The 25,639-nt window shown below is 41.7% G+C and overlaps 1 protein-coding gene across 3 annotated transcripts in view; it reads left to right on the top strand.

Annotated features, from left to right (window-relative positions):
• The window catches only part of ULK4 (unc-51 like kinase 4), a 502,164-nt gene that overhangs the window by 339,151 nt on the left and 137,374 nt on the right, over positions 1 to 25,639 (top strand). For 2 of the 3 annotated variants that reach the window (XR_011461930.1, XR_011461929.1), the window contains exon 33: positions 2,335 to 2,366. Coding sequence is in view for 1 of the 3 variants with exons in the window: in XM_070359559.1 (XP_070215660.1) it covers positions 2,335 to 2,501; positions 13,050 to 13,148 (266 nt within the window). In the remaining 2 variants the exon portion in view is untranslated. Of the gene's footprint in view, positions 1 to 2,334; positions 2,502 to 13,049; positions 13,149 to 25,639 lie in introns of those variants that run through there. The other variant, XM_070359559.1, reaches the window with a different exon arrangement.

Here is a 25,639-nt window from a genome sequence, read left to right as displayed (position 1 = left end):
GTTGATAATTATTGAAGAGCGTAATAAGAATTCATTTTTCTAAAATTTCTCATGGCTTTCTTTGTTTTCATAGTTCAAACAAGAAAAATGTGAGTTTTCATCTTCAGTGAAAGTTCTGTGAAGAGCACTGACTGAGATAGGCCTCTTACATCATATCAATGGGCTTTGCTGGCATTATCACGGTTGTGAAGAAATATTTAGGTCATGCTTCATTTCTAATCTCATATGAGCACCTTCCATGACAGGAGGTGACTTCTGTGTTTGTAGTCAGAGCTTGGTGTTCGTTGTCTTTTTTCCTTCACACAATAAGCTGGAGAGTGCAGCCCAGTAGGGATTTGATTGCATTCATTGTTTGCACTCCTTCCTTGAAGATGGAATGAAACTCAGGGAGAGCACAGTTGTTCATCATCTGTTTCATCTGAGTCAGGCAGCACGCTGATGGGTATCCGGCAGTCAGTGCCTCCTTCTGACGGTCTGTGTCCTTCTCTGCTGTTCACATCGCCGGGTTCCCTGCTCCTCTGACCATCAGCATGCTGTGTCACAGAGATTGGGAACTCCACAAAGGAAGACATCTTCTCCTGCAGCGTGTGTTTACTGAATACTGAACTGAACTCTCTTAAAAAACCTTTGTATTTTGTATTTGAGTAGTCCCGATTAACAATGGTGTGATAGTTTCTGGTGAACAATGAAGGGACTCAGGCATACATATACATGTATCCATTCTCCCCCAAAACCCCGCTCCCATCCAGGCTGCCACATTACATTGAGCAGAGCTCCCTGTGCTACACTGTAGGTCCTCCTTGGTTATCCATTTTAAATATAGGAGCATGTACATATCCATCCCAAACTCCCAAACTATCCCTTCCCCCAGTCTTTCTCCCCACCCCATCCCAGCAACCTCTTTTTAAAGCCCTTCTACTCTCCCTGCAGCTCACAAACGCCAAGAGCTGATTCATAGCCTGCCCTTGAGCAATGCCTTGTAACTCACTGGAGAATGCCTGCCAGTGTGATGCACGTGTCTTAACGATTGCTCTTCTTTACCATGTGTCTTTGATGACTTGTACTATCAAACCTTGTCTTTCAGTAGAGAAATTTTGCTATTAATTCATTAGCAGATTCCTTTCCCTTCAAATACATTTATTTTCAACTTTGTGACTGTGCCAGTTTTCACCACAAGGAGTACAACCTTGATTGATGCCCTGTAATTTCGGTTTCTCTCTGCCTTTAGTGACAGAATTAATTGCTTTGTAGTCTAATTACTTTGCACTTGTCTAGGAAAACCAGCTTGGCTTACTGGAAATGACAGTGTGCAGTGTTTGGGAAAGATAGCAGAGCTTGGATGGCTATGCTTGGCAGAGCTTCCGTCCAGTTGATCATCTGAGAAGTAGGGACAAATGGATTGCAGGTCCAATAAATGATTGCACGTCCAATAAATAAATGGATTGCAGGTCCAGCTTACAACACATGTCACATTTCCTTACCCTGTTTTCTTCCCAGTTTGCTTGTATAGAATAGTTATATTTGAAGATTCACTTTTTCTAGAACGTTCAGACGATGACGATCTCTTCAGACGGAAGGACCCCCTCACCATTTCGATTTATGACATTTCATGTTGTCTTTTCATCACTTTTGCATCTGAATCATCTGGGGAATTCAAAGTGTAATTTTACATAACAAAAATAATACAGAACACCAGCTTAAATGTATTTGTTGTAACAAGTACATCAAACTAAAAGTTGATGAAGACGAACCACACGGTAAATACGAAGTTTGCAGAGACAAAATGATAGAACCTGGCAATTTCTCAATTTCACATGGCTTGAAATCATTATGTTACATTTCATAATTTTTAGAATGCATGTGGAAAAAAGCACTTCATTGCTTTATCTTCTTGAGGTGACCCAGTTATTTGTCAATCCTGATAGATCCTCAGCTTCCCCTGTGTCACCGAGCCATCCCATGAAGAACTGTGCCTTTAAACAGAACCTGGGGACAGGATGTTCACACCCAACACGTTTTCTTCCAGTGTCAGCGACTCTTCTGTCCCTGTAGGATAGTGTTTTTCAAAGTGTAATTCGGGGGACCCTCCCATCAGAATCACCTGGGGTGCTTTTTAGCAAGTATATTCCTAGGCCTCAGGCTCTTAGGCAGTCTCTCTGGGAGTGGGGGCTGAGGACCTGCATTTTCAAAACCTTTCCCAGGTGTGTCTACAACAGATATAGTTGAGGGACTGTCCAGAGTTTATGGAATACATGTGCCTGTTCTGTTGGCTTCACGTGGCACGTTATTCTTATGTTCTATGATGACAGTTTTGCCCTTCTGTTTTACTCTCAGGACTGGTCCGTCACGTCTGCAGCCTGTTCACTGAGACTGCCACACTGTGTTTGGATGCGGACAACGAAAGCAACAACGACACTGCAGCCGCCTTGCTCTTCTCCCTGCTGGACATTCTGCACGGCATGCTGACCTACACCTCCGGGGTCGTGCGGCTGGCTCTGCAGGTAGAGGACCCCTTCCCCCGCCTTTCCAACAGCCCCGCCCCACGTCCCACATGCTCATCATTCTCTTTTCTCTCATCGTCCTCTAATGCGTCTTTCGGTTTGAAAAAGACATATGATTTGACAGTCATCTTTGGGTGATCAATGTCAGACAGCTAGTTTGAATATGAAAAGAAGCAGGAGGGGCCAAAGACAAGACTTAGTGAGCACTTACTAGGGAACTGCCAGCAACTCAAGAGGTTGTTCTCACTGTGGGGTTGGCCATGCACTATGCAGTCTTCGCTGTCCGGAGATGGTGCTCCCACCACCTCCAGCAGTACGAGTTAGCTAGTGAGGAGTAGTGGATTGAGTTATCAGGCATGCACACACATGCACATACGTGTAATATGAATATATGTGCATACACACACACATGTGCATGCATGTACCTCGCACTTACTTTCTCTTATGATCAATAATGTGAAATTGCAAGATGCTTTTGAGGACTAGAGATGTGTATTTAGTGGCCATGGAAAAGTCAGGTTGCCCCAGACTGTAACCTGGCATTGTGGTCTGAGACAGGAAGGGCGTATGAGTTCATCAGGTACTTTCTTGGCCAAGTGTTAGCTCTCACCACATGCCTGTCTCCTTTCATGCTTTCTCTAACCAGCTGAGTCAGCTGATACTTAGGCCGCATGTTAGGACACGGCCAATAGGAATTCATTGTTGTATTTGGAGTCCCAGTTAAGTCGCAAGTGCTGTGTGTCACGGTAGCATACCAGCCTGGATAGATGCAGAAGCTAAGGTTGGAAGCAGACCGTTCTGATACCTTGCCAAGAGTCATAGTAGCAAGAGCCAAGAATGAGTCCCTCAACCCTGGTTTAGTCTCTCTTATTCATCATTATGGTAAATGGCGTGTTGTGTCTGCAGTGAAGCTGGTGAAGTATTTAACTTGTTTCATGTGGCTTAATAAATTATTCCAAGAGCCCCTCAGCAAAGATGATAGTAAGTTTTAACCCAAACTTGTAAAGCCAGTAGATGAAATTGGCCTTTGAACTACCTACTTGTTTTTATTTGCTCATCTGTAATTGCTCTAAATGAACAGTAAAGCTTGGCTAAGTACTCACGGAATCCTGAATTATGGATTTCTCTTAGTTTTCCCTCTTTTTTCTATTAAGTGTCTCATCAGAGAGCATCATTTCTTGTTTCAGTTTCCACAGTGGTAGCTTTATGTAATTCTTCAAGGTGTAGATGTCTCTCAGAGGATACTCTGATGGTATCAATCTGTAAGAGATTGTGGATAAAAAGGATCAGACATTTTAAAAAATTTTTTTGAATTCTAGAACAATAGAAATCATTTATTTCAAGTCATCAGGTAGACATTCAAGGGTGTTTAAAACTCCTTAATGCAAATTACTTTCTAATTTTTTTTCAATTTGCTAGTATACCAATACATCACTGTTTCTTTTTCTTTTTTTTTTTTTTAGCACCAGTCTATGTTTTATTGCTGTCATTGTTCTAAGTCTTTCCCTGTAATAGCTGCCATGTATTGCTTTTGACCTTGACGACCGACTTTGATCTCCATGGTACCTGGTATCTGTCTGAAAGTGGTAGACTCCTTGAAATTGAATTAGGGAAAGAATTGGGTAAAGAAATGGAATTGGCATCAAAGACAGACACATCCTTCTATAATACTGAGCTGTAGGTTCTTTCGAAGCCTAAGTCACCTCTTCCATCTGTAAACATGCTCCACACATGGGATTCTTCTGCATTCTTAACACTAACCTCTTAAAACTAGAACTTGACTGTTGTCAGTGTTTAAAATGATAATGCTACTGCTAAGTCACTTCAGTCGTGTCCGACTCTGTGTGACCCCATAGATGGCAGCCCACCAGGCTCCCCCGTCCCTCGGATTCTCCAGGCAAGAATACTGGAGTGGGTTGCCATTTCCTTCTCCAATGCATGAAAGTGAAAAGTGAAAGTGAAGTCGCTCAGTCATGTCCGACTCTTAGCGACCCCGTGGACTGCAGCCTACCAGGCTCGTCCATCCATGGGATTTTCCAGGCAAGAGTACTGGAGTGGGGTGCCATTGCCTTCTCCAATTTTGAGGCACCTATCTCCTTTTCAGGGAGGAGAAGGATATGACATAGGCATGTGTACCGGGGAGGTGAGGAGTTGGGAGGGAGGTGTCAGAATGTCTCTTAGGAGCCCAGACTCTGCCCCCAGCTTGCCTTGAGGAGTACTATACCAAAGATACAGAAGCAGAGACAAATATGTGTGCCCAGCTCACCGGGGTGGGGTGAGGGGGGGGGGGCGTCCCATGGGCTTTGCAGGTGAGAATACCTTGGATTCAGATCCCAGCCACACCACTTTCACCTGTGAGATGCTGGGCATATTATTTCACCTGAGTGTCAGTTTCCTCATCTGTAAAGCATACATGGTGCCAACTACTCAGCAAGGGACTTAAATGAGAGAACACAATATATGTAAATATAAAGGACATATTTATTGCCAGGAGAAATATCAATAACCTCAAATACACAGACAACACCACCCTTAAGGCAGAAAGTGAAGAACTAAAGAGCCTCTTGATGAAAGTGAAAGAGGAGAGTAAAAAAGTTGGCTTAAAACTCAACATTCAGAAAACTAAGATCATGGTATCTAGTCCCCTCACTTCATGGCAAATAGGCAGGGAAACAATGGTGATAGTGAGAGACTTTTTTTTCTTGGGCTCCAAATTCACTGCAGATGGTGATTGCAGCCATGAAATTAAAAGACACTTGCTCCTTGGAAGAAAAGCTATGACCAACTTAGACAGCATATTAAAAAACAGAGATGTTACTTTGCAGACAAAGGTCCATCTAGTCAAAGCTATGGTATTTCCAATAGTCATGTATGGATGTGAGAGTTGGATATAAAGAAGTTGAGCGCTGAAGAATTGATGCTTTTGAAGTGTGGTGTCAGAGAAGACACTTGAGAGTCCCTTGGACTGCAGGGAGATCCAACCAGTCCATCCTAAAGGAAATCAGTCCTGAATATTCATTGGAAGGACTGATGCTGGAGCTGAAACTCCAATACTTTGGCCACCTGATGTGAAGAACTGATTCATTGGAAAAGACCCTGATGCTGGGAAAAACTGAAGACAGGAGGAGAAGGGGACAACAGAGGATGAGATGGTTGAATGGCATCACCAACTCGATGGACATGAGTTTGAACAGTTTCTGAGAGTTGATGATGGATAGGGAAGCCTGGTATGCTGCAGTCCACGGCGTCACAAAGAGTCGGACACGACTGAGCGACTGAACTGAACTGAAAGTACATATACTTGGCCCAGGGAAAGTAAGCCATGATTGGTTGCTATGTTATTAATAGCAATAAGAGGGAAGACACTCACCTCCCCTTCCTGTTTACAGAGGGTTCATGGGGGCTGTAATATTCTCATGTCTGTGTCCTAACACTAGGGAAGGCACTCAGTTTGTATTTATGGAGTAAACCAACTCCTAGCAGGCTTATGAGGTATTAATGTATGGTTTTATTTTGCATTTGTGAGCCTAGCCCAGGGCTTGGCCCCTGTGATCTTGGCACAGGCATCAAGAGAGGAAGGTTGTTGAGTGTCAGGGAGGTTCATTTTGGTAAGACCATCAGCATGCAGATAGTGGAGCAAATCATCACCTTGAACCGTGTCCAGGGTCCTGCAGAGGGAATGGGGGTGCAGGGAACTCACCGAGTTTGGGGGTTAAGGAAGGAAAATATTCAGTACCAAAATCCAGGTCACCTGACTTCCCAATCTGGCTCTTGTCTGTCATTTCTGGAGTGATGGGAGAAACTTCATGCATTACTTGAGAGGAGGGTGGTTAAACTGGTTTCCATTAGTAGATGTGTCAGTGTTGCCCTAAGACTGAAATGTGGCCCCTGAGTCCCCCTTCATCTCACACTCAAGTGAAGGCTGTTGGGATGGGGGCTTTACCCTATTTTAGTATCTCTTTCTCTGTAAGAAAGTCATTTTTATTTATTTTTGTTCATTCTGTGCCGCTTGTGGGATCTTAGCTTCCAGACCAGGAATCAAACCCATGCCCTCTGCATTGGAAGCATGGAGTCTTAACCACTGGATCACCAGGGAAGTCCCTCTATTTCGGTATCTCTTGAAGTTGCTGGTTCGACTCCTCCACGGCTTTCTCCCTGCTGTTTTCCCCATGAGCTTGCCCCGTCTGGTTGTTCAGTCACCAACTGAAGTTGTGTCCAACTCTTTGCAACCACATCAACGGCAGCACACCAGGATTCTCTGTCCTTCAAACTCATGTCTATTGAGTCAGTGATGCCATCCAACCGTCTCATCCTCTGTCACCCCCTTCTCTTCCTGTCCTCAATCTTTCCCAGTATCAGGGTCGTTTCCAGTGAGTCAGCTCTTTGCATTAGGTGGCCAAAGTGTTGGAGCTTCAGCTTCAGCATCAGTCCTTCCAATGAATATTTAAGGTTGATTTCCTTTAGGATTAACTGGTTTGATATCTTTGCTGTCCAAGGGCGTCTCAAGAGTCTTCTCCAGCACCACAATTCAAAAGCTTCAATTCTTCAGTGCTCTGCCTTCTTTATGGTTCAACTCTCACATTTGCACATGACTACTGGAAAAACCCATTGCTTTGACTATATGAATTTTTGTTGGCAAAGTGATGTCTCTTCTTTTTAATATGCTGTCTAGGTTTGTCATAGCTTTTCTTCCAAGGACCAAGCATCTTTTAATTCTGTGGCTGCAGTCACTGTCTGCGGTGATTTTGAAAACTCAAGAAAATAAGATTTGTCACTGCTTCTACTTACCCCCATCTATTTGTCAAGAAATGATGGGACTGGATGCCATGATCTTAGCTTTTTTAGTGTTGAGTTTTAAGCCAGCTTTTCACTCTCCTCTTTCACCCTCATCAAGAGGCTCTTTAGTTCCTCTTTTCTTTCTGCCTTTAGAGTGGTATCTTCATATCTGAGGTTGTTAATATTTCTCCCAGCATTCTTGATTCCAGCTTAGGATTCGTCCAGCACGACATTTTGCATAATGTATTCTACATAAAAGTTAAATACGCAGAGTGACTATATTATATAGCCTTGATGTACTTGTTTCCCAATTTTGAACCAGTCCATTGTTCCATGTCCAGTTCTAATTGTTACTTCTTGTGCTGCATACATTTGTGTCCTGGAGCTAGGTAAGGTGGTCTGGTAAATTCCCATCTCTAAAAATTTTCCACAGATTGTTATGATCCACCCTGTCAAAGGCTTTAGTATAGTCAATGAACGGGAGGTAGATGTCTTTTTTTAAAAAATCCCTTGCTTTTTCTTCTTTGAAGAAATGTCTGTTTAGTTCTATGGCCCATTTTTGATTGGATCATTTATTTTTCTGGAATTGTATATTTTTGAGTTTTCCTATGATCTAGCATATGTTGGCAATTTGATCTCTGGTTCCTCTGCCTTTTCTAAATCTAACTTGTACATATGGAAGTTCTTGGTTCACATACTGTTGAAGCCTAGGTTGAAGAATTTTGAGCATTACCTTGCTAGCATGTGAAATGAGTGCAATTATACAGTAGTTTGAACAGTCTTTGGTGTTGCCTTTCTTTGGGATTGGAGTGAAAACTGACCCTTTCCAGTCCTGTGGTGGCCACTGCTGAGTTTTCCAAAATTTCTGGCATATTGAGTATAGCACTTTCACAGCATCATCTTTTAGGATTTGAAATAGCTCAGCTGAATTCTATCATGTCCACTAGCTTTGTTCAGAGTAATGCTTCCTATGGCTCACTTGACTTCACGTTCCAGAATGTCTGGCTCTAGGTGAGTGACCACCCCATCGTGGTTATCTGGGTCATTAAAACCTTTTTTGTACAGTTCTTCGTATTCTTTCGACCTCTTCTGTCTCATGGTTGAATGCAAGTGAGATTTGTCTGTTGTAGCCCGTGGTCCTCAGCATGCGTCTCCCTCCCTTTGAAAACTGATGATATCTCTTCATCTCATCACAAGATCATTTGCTTGGCAAGACACTCCAGGCCTTGAATGATCAGCCCCAGGGTGATTTTCCAGCCTCGCCTGTCATTCATTTGTGCTTCCTGTACCTACACCAAACAGTCACCTTGGCCTTTTCCATGGGGCTCCTGCACCTCACCACTCTTTCCGCAGCAGATGCCAGCACCTGAAGCACGGGCTGTGCATGTCCTTCCCTGTAGACCTCACCCCACCGTCCAACGATGAAGTCCTGTCACCGTTCCCCAATCCCACCTCAGCTGTATTTCCACATCCACTGTAGCAGTTTCCACGTTCTGCCTTTAGTGCAGTGGAAAGCTTACCATTGGTTTTTTTTTTAAAGTATAGTTAATTTATAATACTGTGTTAATTTCTGCTATATAGCAGTGACTCAGTTATATATATTCCTTTACATTACAGTTTATCACTAGATGCTGAATATAGTTCCCTGTGCTATACACTAGGACCTTGCTGTTTATCCATTCTGTACGTAATAGTTTGCATCTGCTAATCCCACACTCCCCATCCATAACCACTCCCATCCTCCCCCATGGCAACCACCAGTCTGTTCTGTGTCCGTGATTCTATTTCTGTTTCATAGATAGGTTCACCCGTGTTGTAGTTTATATTTCAAATATAAACAATATCATGTATTTTGTATTTATCTTTCTTTTGGTGACTTCACTCAGTATGGTAATCTCTAGATCTATTCGTGTTGCTGCAAATGGCAATTTTTATTGCTGAATCAGTATCCCATCGTGTATATGTACCACATCTTCTTTAACCATTCATCTGTTGGTGGTCACTTAGATTGCTTCCATGTCTTGGCTGTTGTAAACAGTGCTGCTGTGAACATAGGGATGCATGTGTCTGTAGTTTCGTCTGGGTATATGTCTAGGAGTGGGATTGCTGGATTATGTGGCGACTCTAGTTTTTTGAAGAACCTCCATACTGTTTACCATAATAAAGCCTGCCATTCTTTTAATGAAATTGTGAGGTTCTACAGCCTGGGACTGAGTTGTATCATCTGTGCATGGCAAGCATGTGAGTGATGGTGTTTGGGAAGCACACTGAGGCCTGACTTGGGTTGGTCTGGCCACACCACTGCTGGTTGTGCTTAAATTAAACCTGTTTAGGACATCAGACAGCGACTGCCTGAAGAACTGACTGTCTCTTGTTCTCTACAAATGCTTTGTTGTGTCTCAAACACTCAGTTGCGTCTGACTCTTTGCAATACCATGGACTTGTAGCCCACCAAGCTCCTCTGTCCATGAAATTCTCCAGGCAAGAACACTGGAGTGGGTTGCCATTTTCTCTTCCTGGGGATCTTCCCGACCCAGGGGTCAAACCCATGTCTCTTACATCCCCTGCATTGGCAAGTGGGTTCTTACCTGCCCTCTGTGTGCTAGACTCATATAATATTAGATGTAATAGGTTTATATCCTCCCTGGCCTTTTTTAATGCCAATAAGTTAGTTGAATCCCTTCATCTCATTTTAGGTAATGCTATTAATATATTCCCATTTAATATTACCTATGGCTCACAAGTTGTCATTCCCACATTTTACATGTCTACAACCTAGGGATCTCATCTGAGATCTATTCTTAATATATCCAGTAGTTTCCTAAACAGGACCACTAGAATGTCCCATGGTCCCCTCAAATTCAGCATGTCCAAAGCAGAGCTCAGGATCCACCTCCCACACCATCCTCCTGCTCGCAAGCCCCACCACTCTCATCCTGCCATACTAGAAACCTGGGAGTTATTCTTAAAATTTCCCTTTTTCATATTCCTCCTCCAATCCTTCACCAAATCCAGTAGATTTTACTGGTAGCACCTGGCTCAGTCTGCCATCTCCTCTTGTTCAGGCTGTGACAGCTGGGGGGACCAAGAACCCAGGATGGCCAGGAGTGGGGTCAGTTGCCACCCAGCAGTGCCTGGAGCAGTGAGTTGTGGGCAGGGGTCAGGGGACCACAGGCAAAGGCCGAGCACTGCACAGGGAGAACAGCAGCGACATCGCAGCAGAGGCGGGGTGCTTCTTGCTGTTAAAAGAGCCCTCTGGGCATCCCTGATAGCTCAGTTGGTAAAGAATGCACCTGCAGTGCAGGAGACCCTGGTTTGATTCCTAGGCCGAGAAGGCCCACTGGAGAGGGGAGAGGCTACCCACTCCAGTATTCTTGAACTGCCCTTGTGGCTCAGCAGGTGAAGAATCCGCCTGCAGTGCAGGAGACCTGGGTTCGATCCCTGGGTTGGGAAGATCCCCTGGAGAAGGGAAAGGCTACCACTGCAGTATTCTGGCCTGGAGAATTCCATGGACTGTGGAGAATTCTATAGTCCATGGCGTCACAAAGAGTCGGACATGACTGAGTGACTTAGACTTCTGGGGACTTCCCTGGGAGTCCAATGGCTAAGTGCCATTGCACTCCCAATGAAAAGGGCCTGGACTCGATCCCTGGTCAGGGAAGTAGATCCCACATGCCGCAACCAAGCGTCCACATGCTGCAACTAAAGGTCCCACATGCCACAACTAAGACCCAGCATAGCCAAATATATAAATAAATGTTAAAAATAGATCCCTCTGTAACATGCACACAGAAGGCATCTGTGAATCGAAAGGCTGACCGAGAATGTGTGCTGTTGGGGAGCTAGAGAAACCCTGAGAGAGGCTAGCTGGGCCTCGGGTTTGTTGCTCAGCTCCCCGCATGTGATGCACTTAGCACACAAAGCTTCTGCTGTGAACCTGTACCTTGAGGGGAGAGTTGAATTTCAGGTGCGTCCCTGATGTGCACCTCCCTCTGTGTAGAGCTGTAGCAATCCCTTTCTGGAACCCTCGGCATCTCTGCAGGGAGTTGGTACCCAAATACTGGCAGGCAGGGTTGGGATGTTTCTTGGTGACAATAAGAAATGACTGTAGATTGTGGAGGGTCTGGAGGGCCACTGGCCATTCGGGTGGAAAGAGTCCCACAGTGTGTGCTTGTGTTTGTGGACGTGTCTCCTTGCTTACATGTGTTTGGAAAGGAAGCAGTGGCACGGTGCCCTTCGCTGTCTAGGTGCTGGCTCGCAGGACTACCTTATCTTTTCCAAGAGGCAGTCATCTTCTCTAAAGGCTAATGTGCTAATGTGAAAAGGTCAGTATTCTGCCTTACATCATGCTTCAGAAGGCAAGATCAACAGCCAAGCCTCACAAAGGTTCAGACCTAGGGTAGTGCTACAAATCTGTTTTCTGGGAGAAAGTCCCACCTTTCTGGTAGAGGCCAGGGGTTGAGATAGAGCTAGGGGAGAGGTGGGACGAAACTCCGAGCTACTGATTACTGTCATCCCCCTTGGCTGTAGAGCAGTGCAAGCTGTTAAAAGGCAGATGTCTGATTTTCCATAATGTCCTTTTGAACCAAGGAAAGCAGGCAACCCAGATTCCATCCATAGGCCTGGAGGCAGAAGGAGCCTTGACATTTATGAGAGGGGCCCTAGGGTCCAGAGTAAGGACCTGAGGTGGGGCAGCCTACTCAAAGGCTCTGGCAAAGGTCCTTACCTAGTAGTTTTGTTCTGAGTGAAATTAAAAACAGAGCGTATACGCAAATGAAATGTGTATATACTATAGCAAACACAATAATCAGTGACTTCTCTCAGTTTAAAATTACTCATCTCTCATAGAAATCTCCTCTAGAATGAGACAGTTTATAAAAAGCTCCTGGAAAAAGACATCCTTAAAGCCACTCCTTTCTCAATTCTTGTTTCATTGCATTCTTCCTAGGCACTGTAGACCCGTATCTGAGCCTCTTCATGCAGTAGTCCAAAGTCTTGTTGATGTTGTTAATCACTCAGTTGTGTCCAACTCTGCAATCCCATGGACTGTAGCCCACCAGGTTCCTCTGTCTATGGGATTTCCCAGGCCAGAATGTTGGAGTGGGTTGCCATTTCCTTCTGCAGGGGATCTTCCCGGCCCAGGGATCAAACCAGTGGCTCCTGCCACATCTCCTGCATTGCAGGTGGATTCTTTCCTACTGAGTCACCAGGGAAGCCCCAGTCCAAAGCCTATTCATTCGATAAATATTTTAGATGTTATTCAAGCAGATGTGTGCATATAGAGATGGAGAACACAGTAGAATGGATTTGGTTTGCATCATAAAAGGTGCATAGAAGTGCCCAGAAGAAGCGAGCTTGGGTTATCTGGAGTCATTTAGCCTGGATTCATACTCCAGCTAAGTCATTCATTATCTGTGGGACTTCAGACATACTACTCAACCTCTCTGAACTTCAGTTTTCTCCCCTGAAAAATGGGGATAACCTCACCATGTCTCAGGATGGTTCAGAAGAAAAAGTGCTTGCCCCCCAGGGTCTGTCAACATCAACATCATCCTGCCAGTGGCCGCCCTTGCTGTTGGTTTATCACCCACACCCCTCTGTGGCCTGAGCTGGTGGCAGCATGTGCTCTCTCTGCCACGTGGTGACCGCGCGAAACTTCTCCTGGGGGCCTGCGGTTAGAGGCCTCCCCGGCCGCCATCAGGTGTTGCACTGGTCTCCCGTAGCCAAGCTGACTAATCTCCAAGACCCTTCCCCTCTCCTCTACCTGTTCAGGCACAGAAATCCGGCTCAGGAGGGAGCACTCAGGCCGCGGAAGACCTGCTGCTACTCGGCAAGCCTCTCATAGACCTCGTCAGCCTGCTCATCCCGCTGGTAAGAGCTCACGCACCTGCTCGTGCATCTCTTGGGCCGTTGCTGAGGGTGATGTGATGTTAGTCTCATGATGTCTTGAGTTTCTCTGATATTTTGATTCCTTTCAAAACTGGAACCAAAAGAAATGTCAGAACAATGTTTAGCCTAGAAATACTAAATTTCTGCTTTAACTCTCAGTGACTTATGATCCGTTTAAGTGGATATCTAAGTAAGACTGAGTCTCAAATTCTTCTTCATGGGTATGAGGTTAAAAAAAAAATCAATGAATTCCAAGAAGGAAGAAGAAATCCATTGTGGGGATCAGTTCTCTTTCAGAAAGATATATTAGAGTTACTTGGCATGCAGGATTCCCCTAAAATGCAGAAGCACAGGCAGACTGCTGTCTCCATAGAAATAGAAGGAAATAAGTGAAATTACACAGGAGACTGCACAAGACTACAAAGTATGTGAAGAGAACCTAATGGAGACTTGGAGTTTGGAGCAAATGAATCTCATTATCTGTTTGACTTGCATTTCCCTGATAATTAGCAATGTTGAGCATCTTTTCTTGTGCCTGTCGGCCATCTGTATGTCTTTGGAGAAATGTGTATTTAGGTCTTCTGCCCATTTTTTGCTTGGGTTGTTTTTTGTTATTGAGTTGTGTGAGCTCTTTATATATTTTGGAAATACAAATGGGGCTCCAGTGAACAGAGGGAAGGCTAACCCAAATCATGCTCTCTTTATGGACGTATAAAAGATTCAGAACATCCTCGTTAAATATAACTGATGCAATATGTGATCTGTAGGATAATACTTATATCAATAGCATATAAGATTTAAACAATAAAAATAGTTCAAAGCAGATGAAGAATCTATTTCAGGTAAACTTCTAGGATTCTCTTTTTCACATATGTCTCTTATGGATGGATCTTGGTGTTTGCCACATTCTGAGATTTGCTTTAACAGTTGAATTTATTCCAACTAGATTTATTCTTAAGCTTATCTTTAGTCTTAATTTTATTGTCTTATTATGTATTTTCTTTCTAAATGTTTTCCTAAATTAGATGTAGGGTTTAATGCAAAGCAAAGGAAGCTTTATCAAGACAAAGAGAAGCACTCTACAATGGTAAAGAATAAAATGCACAGGAAGATATAATTATGAACTTTTTGTGTCAAATACAGAGCATAGAACTCTAAAAAGGGAGAAGAACCAGAACATACAGGGAAAAATATTTTTAAAACACAGTAGTGAGAGACTAACCTATCTCTTGGAGAAGGCAATGGCAACCCACTCCAGTACTCTTGCCTGGAAAATCCCATGGATGGAGGAGCCTGGTAGGCTGCAGTCCGTGGGGTCGTGAAGAGGCGGACGCGAGTGGGCGACTTCGCTTTCACTTTTCACTTTCATGCATTGGAGGAGGAAATGACAACCCACTCCAGTGTTCTTGCCTGGAGAATCCCAGGGACAGGGGAGCCTGGTGGGCTGCTGCCTATGGGGTCCTGCAGAGTCAGACACGACTGAAGTGACTTAGCAGCAGCAGCAACCTATCTCTCTCATTGCTTGATGAATCAAGTAGATAAAAATGATAATGTAGATCAGGGGTTGACAGATGAGGCAATGTGGGCTAACTCCACCCTCTTTTTGTAAGTCAAGTTCTATTGAATACAGCCACACAAACAGTTCATTTACGCATTGTCTGCAGCTGCTTTTGCATCTCAATGGTAGAGTTGAGGAGTTACAACCTGGACTCTGTAGCTCATAAGCCTGTGATGTTTACTGTCTGACTCTTTACAGAAAAAGTTAATTGACCCCTCACTCTTGCCTGGAAAATCCCATGGACGGAGGAGCCTGGTGGCTGCAGTCCATGGGGTCGCTAAGAGTCGGATACGACTGAGCGTCTTCACTTTCACTTTTCACTTTCCTGCATTGGAGAAGGAAATGGCAACCCACTCCAGTGTTCTTGCCTAGAGAATCCCAGGGACGGGGGAGCCTGGTGGGCTGCCGTCTCTGGGGTCGCACAGAGTCGGACAGGACTGAAGCGACTAAGCAGCAGCAGCATAGAGGATATGAAAACTTTAATAAGATTAATAGAAACATATCTGTCTCTCTACCCTGAAAATTGAGACTGTACCTCCTTTTCGAATTTCTGGAAACACCTTACCATGCATTAGGTTAAAAGAATATCAGTAAATATCAGAAGAATATCAATAAGGAGGAATTGTATAGACAACATATTTTAACCATAATACAGTTACACTAGAAGGAAAAATGAAAGCAATTAAAAATACACTGTTAACAAATATTCTCAATGAGCACAAAGATCTTATGATTGTATCTCTCTGGATCCCACCAAAAGACAAAAAACACATAGTGATTTAAACAGGAGAATTTCAATATAAAGACTTATTAAACAGTAATTGAGAGTAAATGTTAAGTTTTACAAAGAACCCTATAAGTTATTCAAAAGCTGAGAGAGAATAACCAAGGAAGGACAGACTTGAAGGGTCAAGAAGCAACAATTAGAACTGGACATGGAACAATAGACTGGTTCCAAATTGGGAAAGGAGTACTTCAAGGCTATATATTGTCACCCTGCTTATTTAACTGATGTGCAGAGTACATCATGCAAAATGCCAGGCTGGATGAAGCACAAGCTGGAATCAAGATTGCCAGGAGAAATATCAATAACCTCAGATATGCAGATGACACCACCCTTATGGCAGAAAGCGAAGAAGAACTAAAGAGCCTCTTCATGAACGTTAAAGACAAGAGTGAAAAATTTGGCTTTAAACTCAACATTCAGAAAACTAAGATCATGGCATCCGGTCCCATCATTTCATGGCAAATAGCTGGGAAAACAATGGAAACAGTGGCAGACTTTATATTTTTGGGCTCCAAAATCACTGCAGATGGTGACTGCAGCTATGTAATTAAAATACGCTTGCTCCTTAGACAGTATACTAAAAAGTAATATAAAAGTAAAAAAAAAAAAGTAATCCCAACAAAGGTCTGTCTGGTCGCTTCCATGTCCTGGCTATTGTAAATAGTGCTGCAATGACCATTGGGGTACATGTGTCTTTTTCAGTTATGGTTTTCTTAGGGCATATGCCTAGTAGTGGGATTGCTGGGTTATATGGTAGTTTTATTCCTACTTTTTGAGAGATCTCCATACTGCTCAATATCAGAAAAACAAACAACTATATCAAAAAATGGACAAAGACCTAAACAGACATTTCTTCAAAGAAGATATACCAGATGGCCAACAAACACATGCAAATATACTCAACATCTCTCATTATTAGAGAACTGCAAGTCAAAACTATAATCAGGTATCACCTCATACCAGTCTGAATGGCCATTATCTGAAAATCTATAAACAATAAATGCTGGAGAGGATGAAGAGGAAAGGGAACCCTCTTGTACTGTTGGTGGGAATGTAAATTGATACCATCCCTTCTTGCTGCAGTGTGTCCTCTGAGATATTTTCACCAGCCTTTGGAACTCTGAACTCTTATTACTAGTAACTTAATCACACTTAGGTTCTAGTACGTTGGCCAAACATTTACCCAAGGTATGTGAACTCTGTTGTATACATACATATTTATCACTGAAGTCATTAGCTTGAAAAATAGCCTGCAGCAAACATTCAATTTATCTTCTCTGGTAAAGATAATACACATTTATATCTATGTATAAAGTAAAGAAAAACAGACATAAAGCTATTGAGGGCCTCAACCGGAGCACGTACAGACCAAAGATAAATTTTACAATGGTTGTTAAAAAATGTAATAAGTTACAGAATGAGGTGTTGGAATTGCTTTCCCACAGGGAAAAATAAGCAGACTTTTAGTTTTCACTGGACTTGGGTAATTGTAGAGGTATTTTGCCTAAAGGAAGGAGAATGAACTTGTTAGCTTTTGAGGTTCTTTTCAGATAGGGTCCTGTGAACGTAAGCATACTTATCCTTCAGGGAATATGAAACCTGTCAAACCATACTTATACTGTACCCTATGGAATCATAATGAACTATGAGAATAAGACAGTGATTTTAAGTCTGGTTAGAGAATATGATGATTCTAGACTCTCTTCCCAGAAAAATGCATAGGCTTACCTATATTCTAAGTTTTCTACATAATGCATAATTTCAAGGGGATCTTTGAACCCTCAGTTGGTAACTATAGTATAAGATATGGCCAATCAGAGACGTAACAATTTGACTGTATCTCCTGAAGAAAAGATAAATCAAAGTAATTGCTTGACCTGAAATTTTTTTTTTTTAAATAGAAAGCCAGGCTGTACTTCCAGGATGAATTTTGTAAATAGGTAATTAATTGCTATTTAAGAATATATGCTACAGATTCCTTTTCCCTATATTAACATAGGTATTTTCAAATTTATAAGAGATAACTGGTCTTAAATTTTTCTTTATTATATGCCAAAGTTGCCAGTCTTTAGCCTGGCTTATACTTTTCATATTAGCTATGCCTTTCTCATCCGCTGCAACACTGACTCTGCCGCTTGGGTAGGATTGCAGTCCTCATCTAATATCTCCACTATTGAGCTCCTAAAATATTTGCTGGATTTTTTTTTTTTTAGTGACATGTCTGGCAGTTCTTTTTGTAAACTTGTAGCCTCCTGACAAAAAATTTTTTAATTACAGAGATCCAGCATATACTCTGCAGTTGATAATATACAAGATGCTCAACATCCCTTCATAAGCATCCTGCATAAGATCAAGGAGCGGCCATTGCATACACAAACACGCCAGCTTATCACACAGTGTTGTTGTTGCTGTGCAGTTGCTGAGTCGTACCCAACTCTTTGCGACCCTGTGGACTGCAGCGTGCCAGGCTTTCCTGTCCTTCACTATCTCCTGGGATTTGCTCAAACTCATGTCCGTTGAATCAGTGATGCCATCCAACCATCTCATCCTCTGTCATCCTCTTTCCTTGCCCTCAGTCTTTCCCAGATCGGAGTCTTTTCCTATGAGATGGCCAAAGCATTGGAGCTTCAGCTTCAACATCAGCCCTTCCAATGAATATTTAGGGTTGATTTCCTTTAGGATTGATTAGTTTGATCTCCTTGCTGTCCAGGGGACTTTCAGGAGTCTTCTCCAATACCACAATTCGAAAGCATCAGTTCTTTGGCACTGAGTTTTCTTTATAGTCCAACTCTCACATCCATACATGATTACTGGAAAAATCATAGCTTTGACTAGAAAGACCTTTGTCTGCAAAGTGATGTCTCTGCTTCTTAGTATGCAGAGGTTTGTCATAGCTTTTCTTCCAAAGAGCAAGTATCTTTTAATTTCATGGCTACAGTCATCGTCTGCAATGATTTTGGAGCCCAAGAAAATAAAATCTGTCACTGTCCCCACTTTTTCCTTATCTTTCATTAAGTGATGGGACTGCATGCCATGATACAATTTTTTGAATGTTGAGTCAGTGCAATGTGGAAAATTTTGTGCTATACTTCTAAGTTCCATGGGGCCTGTGGAGGGAATAACTAACTACATTATTTGGGGCAAGGAAGAAGGGCAAAATTTACCCTCTTAATCATTTTTAGTGCATAGTTCACTGGTATTAAATACGTTCATAATGTTGTTCAGTCATCACCACCTCTGTAATTCTTCTCATCTTTTAAACTTAAATTCTACCTACTAAAGAGTAACTGTCCAATCCCCACTCCTCACAGCCCTTATCAACCACCGTTCTATTTTCCGTCTCTGTGATTTTGACTGTTCTAATCACCTCATATAAGTAGAGTCATATAACATTTGTCAGTTTGTGAATGGCTTATTTCTTTTGTCATAATACCCTCGAAGTTCATCTGTATTAGCATACGTCAGAATTTCCTCCCTTTTTAAGGCTGAATAATATTCTGTTGTATGTCTAGGCCAAATTTTGCTTATTCATTCATCTGTTGCTGGACACATGTGGGTGGCTTTCCAGTTTTAGCTATTGTGAATAACGCTACTGCGAACATGGATGTACAAATATTTTTTGGAGACTCTGCACCAACTTTTTTGACTATAGCCAGAAATGAAATTATTAGATCCTATGGTTATTCTAATCAAGTTATTTGCCCAGTTTTTAATTATGTTGTTTGTTTTTTGTTGTTGAGTATTAGAAACTCCCTGTATATTCTGAATGTTAATCCATTATCAAATATGTTATGAAAATATTTTATGACATTCTGTGGGTTGCTTTTTTACTCTGCTGATAATGTCTTTTGATGGAGAGTTTTAAAAACTTGTCATAAATTTTTATGATTTGCCTAATTTCTCATTTGTTGCCTGTACATTTTGTGTCATATCCAAGAAATCATTGCCAAATCTGGTATCATGGTTTTTTCCCTATGTTTCTTCCCAGAATTTTACAGTTTTAGGTCTTACATTTAGGTGTTTCATTAACTTTGAGTTTATTTTTGTGTGTGGTGTTAGATAAGGGTCCAACTTCATTCTTTTTGAATGTGCATATCCAGTTTTCTCAGAACTATTTGTTGAAAAGATTGTTTTTTCCCATTAAATGGTCTTCATACCCTTGTTAAAAATTATTTAACTACGTATGTGGGGGTTTATTTCTGGAATCTCTCTTTTGTTGGTCTGTATGTCAGTCTTCATGCTGTTACCACATGTGTTTGATCATTGTAGAGTAAATTTCAAAATCTACAAGTCCAGCTATGTTCTCCATTTTCAAGATTGTTTTGGCTATTTTGGGTCATTTGAAGTTACATATGGATTTTTGGATGGGGTTTTCTATTTCTGCAAAAAACTTTGTTGGGATTTTGAGAAGGATTGCATTGAATCTGTAGATTGCTTTGGGTAATATTGCTGCGTATTATTTTGATTGATTTTCATATACCGACCTATCCTTTTTTCCAGGAGTAAAGCCCATTTGTTCATGGCATTTGATACTTTTAATATGCTGATAAGCTTGGTTTTCCAGAATTTTGTTGAAGAGTTTTGCATCAGGGGTCATTAGGGTTATTCATCTGTAGTTCTGTTTTTTATAATGTCTTTTTCTGGATTTAGAATCAGGATAATGTTGGACTCATGGAATATGTTAGATGTTCCCTTCTCTTCAAATTTTTGGGAAAGTTTGAGAAGAATTAGTATTAGTTCTTTTTAAAATGTTTGACATAATTCATTAGTGAAACTCTGAAGTGTTTGGGACACTAAGATCCTGCAGGCTGCAAGGTGTGGCCAAAAATATAAATAAATAAAAGGAAAAATAGACTTTTTAAAAATCACATTATCTCAGTTGGCATCTGGCATAGGCAGCTGAATTGGTGTTTGAGGTGTAGCTGAGGACCCTGGTGGCTCAGGCAGTAATGAATCTGCCTGCAATGTGGGCAAGCCGGGTTCAATCCCTGAGTCAGGAAGATCCCCTGGAGGAGAGAATGGCAACCTACTCCATTATTCTTGCCTGGAAAATCCCATGGACAGAGGAGCCTGGTGGGCTACGTTTCATGGGTCGCAGAGTCAGACATGATTGAGCAACTAACACTTTGACTTTGTGTGGCCAAGGATCCGGCCTTGTTTGTATGCCTTCACTTCCTCCTGTAGTGTCTCAGCTCTGTTGTGGTCTGCAGAGACTTAATACTGATTCAGTCTCCTTGTTTGTTACAGTTCTGTTCAATTTTCTGCTTCTTCATGATTCAGTCTTGGAAGATTTTGTGTTTCTGGGAATTTTTTCAGGAGAATTGTTTTTGTAGAAATTGTTTAATTTGTTCTAAAATGTTCATGGAATACAAAGAATCTTAGTATAGCCAAGGCAACTATGGAAGAAAATTAAGTTGAAGGGTTTAACACTACCTCAAGTCAAGATGTACGTGAACTTATTATAATCAAAATGGCGATGCATTGGTGGAAAGGTACTTTTGAGGTTTGTGGATATGTTTCTTATCTTGATTGCTATATGTTATAAATATGTACAGTTTTTTGGCCTGCTAATTATGCTTGAAGGAAACTTAAAAAAATAAAGTCCCTTTGAAGTTACTCTATTATTATCATTTCTTCCAGAGTGAATTCTGGTAGTCTTTGTGTTCAGTGGTCTTCATTTTAGGCTTCCTTCCTAGTCAGACTCATTAAGAGTAGAAGTTATTTGTACTGTATGAGGCTGCTGTTCCTTTTCTCTGTGCGAATGGTTTGCTGTGCTTACCTTGACTGCTCCGGGTCCCCAAATTCCCATATTATGGTGATACTGGATGTATCACAGATCTAGACACCAGGCCTGTCAAGGGTTTGGCACAGGTTCTGTTGCTGCTGTTTTCAGTAGAGCAGCTTCATTTGCTCACGGAAGCCCCAAGGCTGGCACAGCTACTTCAGCTTCCTTTGGTGGACAGGGAACGCCAGCCTCCACTTCACATTCTGGGCCTGACTTTTGTCCTAGCCCCACATGGGCTCTGGCCCCAGTTACATTGGTGCTCCTAGTTGCTGCTTCTAACAGCTTTGAACCTCGAGCTTCTGTGCGTTTGTTTCATTTGTGGTCCACAAAGATATTTCTCTGTATCTTAATTTTTTTTTCTTCTTTCAGTGGTTATGCAGTTTTTGGTGCAAAATTTGAAGTCATACACTGTTTTGACTAGAAGTCACTTGTCCACTTCCCAGCTTTATTACCAGCACGTTCAAAATGCTTGGCCACCACACGCTCTCAATAAATAACTGTGGAGTACATGGATAAGATATAACAAGTGCCGAAACCTAGTTAGGAAACAAAATTGTAGAAAGAGCTGATTTAAGTCATGCTGTATGCATGTGTATATAAAGGACACCAAAAGAAGGGTGGGGTGATTTATACCAAAGATTTAACGGGGTATTTCTCGAAAGTTTTTTTAATTAAAATTTTGGTTTAGGATGTGAGTCATAAAACAGGAAGGTTTAGTGTAGTGAAGAGGGACAAGGATCCTCCCGAGGGGGCACAGGACAGCAGACGTTCAGCCTTGGCCTCGGAAGCATTCTCCACTCAGGAGTGTCCAGAAGGTGGCCTTGGAGGGAGCTGTCACACTGCACCAGCGGGGACCAAAGGGTCTTCTTGCTCTGCCCAGAGTGTAGGCTGTGAGGCATGGAAGCTGAGCAAGGGAGCTGCTTGGTCTGGCTCTTTCCACTCTCCAGATCGCTGACATTCTCTCCATCAGATGGAGAATTGTACCTGGAGTGTAATTTTAGCTTCAGAATCTTGAGCGTTTTTCCTAACACACTGTATCATTTTTAGTAAACAGTGAGGTGTTTTTTACCCCCCTAAATTTAGGATTTGAAATCCGAGTCAGATCTGACAGGTAACTCCACCTTGAAGCAGGTATCTCTCCATCCTCTCTGCCAGCGGCCCGCTCAGTAGGAAAACTTCATAAATATTCACCAGCTCTGCAACTCCTAAGTTTCTCACAGTAGCTGCTACAACAGAATTCACTCTAATTCTGCCAGTAAAGGTCAACATACTGTTCTGTTCTGTGGAGGCGATGAGCAATTTTGTTGGATTTCCTGTGGCAATAAATTGACCCTGTACTGCTATAATAAACTGTATTTCAGTCCTCCAAAATAAGCAGCTAGGTATGTCTCAACAGAGCATAAAAGTTCATTTTGAATTTAAAAATACTGTTCTTCTGCTTTGAGACTCAGTAAGTTACATGTCTTGGCGCCTGTGTCGCATCCATGAATGGTAAGAATCGTGATTTATTTTAGGAAGAAAACAGGTGAAGATTTTTTTTTTTTTTTTGATGTACAGAAAGGTATTTTTGGGAAGGGGGGCATGATTTGCTAATCAATTAATTCTTTTTAAAGATATTGTTCCTTTTTTTATTGCAGTACAGTTGATTTACAGCATTGCATCAGTTTCAGGTGTACGGCACAGTGATTCATATATACATACACATATATTCCTTTTTCAGATTCTTTTCATCTATAGGTTGTTACAAAGTATTGAGTATAGTTCCCTGTGCTATACAGTAGATGCTTATTGTTTGCCTATTTAGTACTATGTACATGTTAATTCCAGATTCCTAATTTATCCCTCCCCTTGCCCTCTTTTCCCTTTGCTAACTGTAACTTTACTTTCTATGTCTGTGGATCTATTTCTGGTTTGTAAATAAGGTCATTTGTATCTTTTTCTTAGATTCCACATATGAGCAACAGCATGTGATATTTGTCTTTCTCTGTCTGACTTACTTTTCACCTAATAAGATAAGCTCTGGGTCTATCCAGTTTGCTACAAATGGCAATATTTCATTCCTTTTTTAGAGTTGAGTAATAATCCATTCTTGATGCCCTTTTGAGTAGACATGTCACAGGCAGCAGCCCCTGGGCCTGCTCTCTAATTACTGTCAAAGAGCATGACTCCCTGGTCCCCCTTCCCAAGCAGGACATTTTGGGCAGACAGGCTCTAACATGTCCTTATACAATGGCCCAGCACAGCCATTTGACACAATATGCAAAGGCACCTTTTTCATCCCGTTTATTTGAAAGATTCACCAGGGAGTTGAAATGACCATTTGTCACCTGCTGCTGTTGCTGCTAAGTCGCTTCAGTCGTGTCCCACTCTGTGCGACCCCATAGACGGCAGCCCACCAGGCTCCCCCGTCCCTCGGATTCTCCAGGCAAGAACACTGGAGTGGGTGGCCATTTCCTTCTCCAATGCATGAGAGTGAAAAGTGAAAGTGAAGTCTCGCAGTCGTGTCCGACTCTTCGCGACCCCATGGACTGCAGCCTACCAGGCTCCTCCATCCATGGGATTTTCCAGGCAAGAGTACTAGAGTGGGGTATACACACTACTGTATAAAAAATAGATAGACAACAAGGATTTTACCATATAGCACAAGAAGGAAACATAATTCAGTATCTTACAACAATCTATAATGGAAAAGAATTAGAAAACATAGATATATATATGACAATTCAATATATTCAACAATTCAATATATTCAATTGAATTGTCAACACAGACAATTCAATGTGTTACCCAGTTATCAGTTTCTCTTAATTTATCACTGAGAGAAAAACAAATTGAATATTTGATAGCTAACCTCATTTTTCCTGTACTAGTAATTGTTTAAAAATCAAGTTCAAAACACTTTGAGCATTAACACTGGGAAAATATAAAGTACCAAAATGTAAAATAATAATAAAATAAAATAATATGTTTTTTATGCTGGAACCTCACATACATGATGCCAAAAAGTATGAATGAAAAATTAAAAAAAAATTATTTGATAATCTTGATTTATGGGCAGAAGGTGAAACATTGTTTCTGCTGTGCCTTTGAGGGTGTTTCTGGAAGAGATTAGCATTTGAACAGTAAATTCAGTAAAGCAGATTGTCCTTACTGATGCAAATAGGCATCACTCAACTGTTTGATGGCCTGCAAAGAACAAAAAGGCAGAGGAAGACACATGTGCTGTGCATTTGAGCCGGGATGTTCATCTGCTGCCTTCATGCATTGGAACTCCTGGATCCTGGGTCTTCAGGCTCAGACTAGGGTTTGCACCGTTTGCTCCCCTGGTTTTCAGGGCCTTTGGATTTGGATAAGAATTATACCATCAACTTTCCTGGGCTTCGAGCTCTTGGATGGCAAATCCATGGAACTTTTCAGCCTCTATAATTATGGGAGCCAGTCCTTCATAATAAATCTCTTTCTGCATAATTATATATCTCTTGTTGGCTCTTTTTCTGGAGAATCCTGTCTAATATACTAGTTGAAAAGGCTGTAAATTTAAAATTTTAATATGTGTTGCCACATTGCCATCCTTAAAAGGTAGACTTTTTCATTCTCACTAAAAGAAAGGCTACCCATTTCCCCACAGCCTTGCTGATACTGTTTTATGAACTTACATCATTTTGCTTTTCTTGTAGATGACATTTTGTATGTCTTTGGTGTTTTGTATTTATTTAATTCTTAATGTAATTTAACATCTTTGGTGGGTTTGTTAGCCACTGGTGTATCTTTTTCTATAAATTCCTTTAGTGTATTCTTTGCTGATTTATTTTCTGTTTAGTTTACTCTTTTCTGTTGATTTTTAAGAATTCTTTGTCTAGTAAGATGTTTATTATTTTGTCATAACAAATATACCTTTTATTTTCTTTCTGTATTTCTAATTTTTTTGGTACTTTAGCTCTAAAGGTAGTTTTCATTTAGTAGTCACTTTTATGAGTTTTTCTTTATGACTTTTGGATTTTATGTCATCTTTTAAAAGGTCTTCCCATTCCAAGAATATAAATATATTCATCTGTATTTTCTTCTGGTACTGTCATGATTGATTGCTTTCTACCTTTCGGTATTTGGTTTAGTCAGGATTATTGGAGAAGGCAGTGGCACCCCACTTCAGTACTCTTGCCTGGAAAATCCCATGGATGGAGGAGCCTGGTAGGCTGCAGTCCATGGGGTCGTGAAGAGTCGGACACAACTGGGTGACTTCATTTTCACTTTTCACTTTCATGCTTTGGAGAAGGAAATGGCAACCCACTCCAGTGTTCTTGCCTGGAGAATCCGAGGGATGGGGGAGCCTCGTGGGCTGCCAT

This window comes from Bos mutus, chromosome 22 (genome assembly GCF_027580195.1).
Source record: "Bos mutus isolate GX-2022 chromosome 22, NWIPB_WYAK_1.1, whole genome shotgun sequence".
In the NCBI taxonomy this organism is placed as follows: Eukaryota; Metazoa; Chordata; class Mammalia; order Artiodactyla; family Bovidae; genus Bos; species Bos mutus.
The sequence above is the reverse complement of the archived record's forward strand: the minus strand, read 5'-3'. Positions and strand labels throughout refer to the sequence as shown.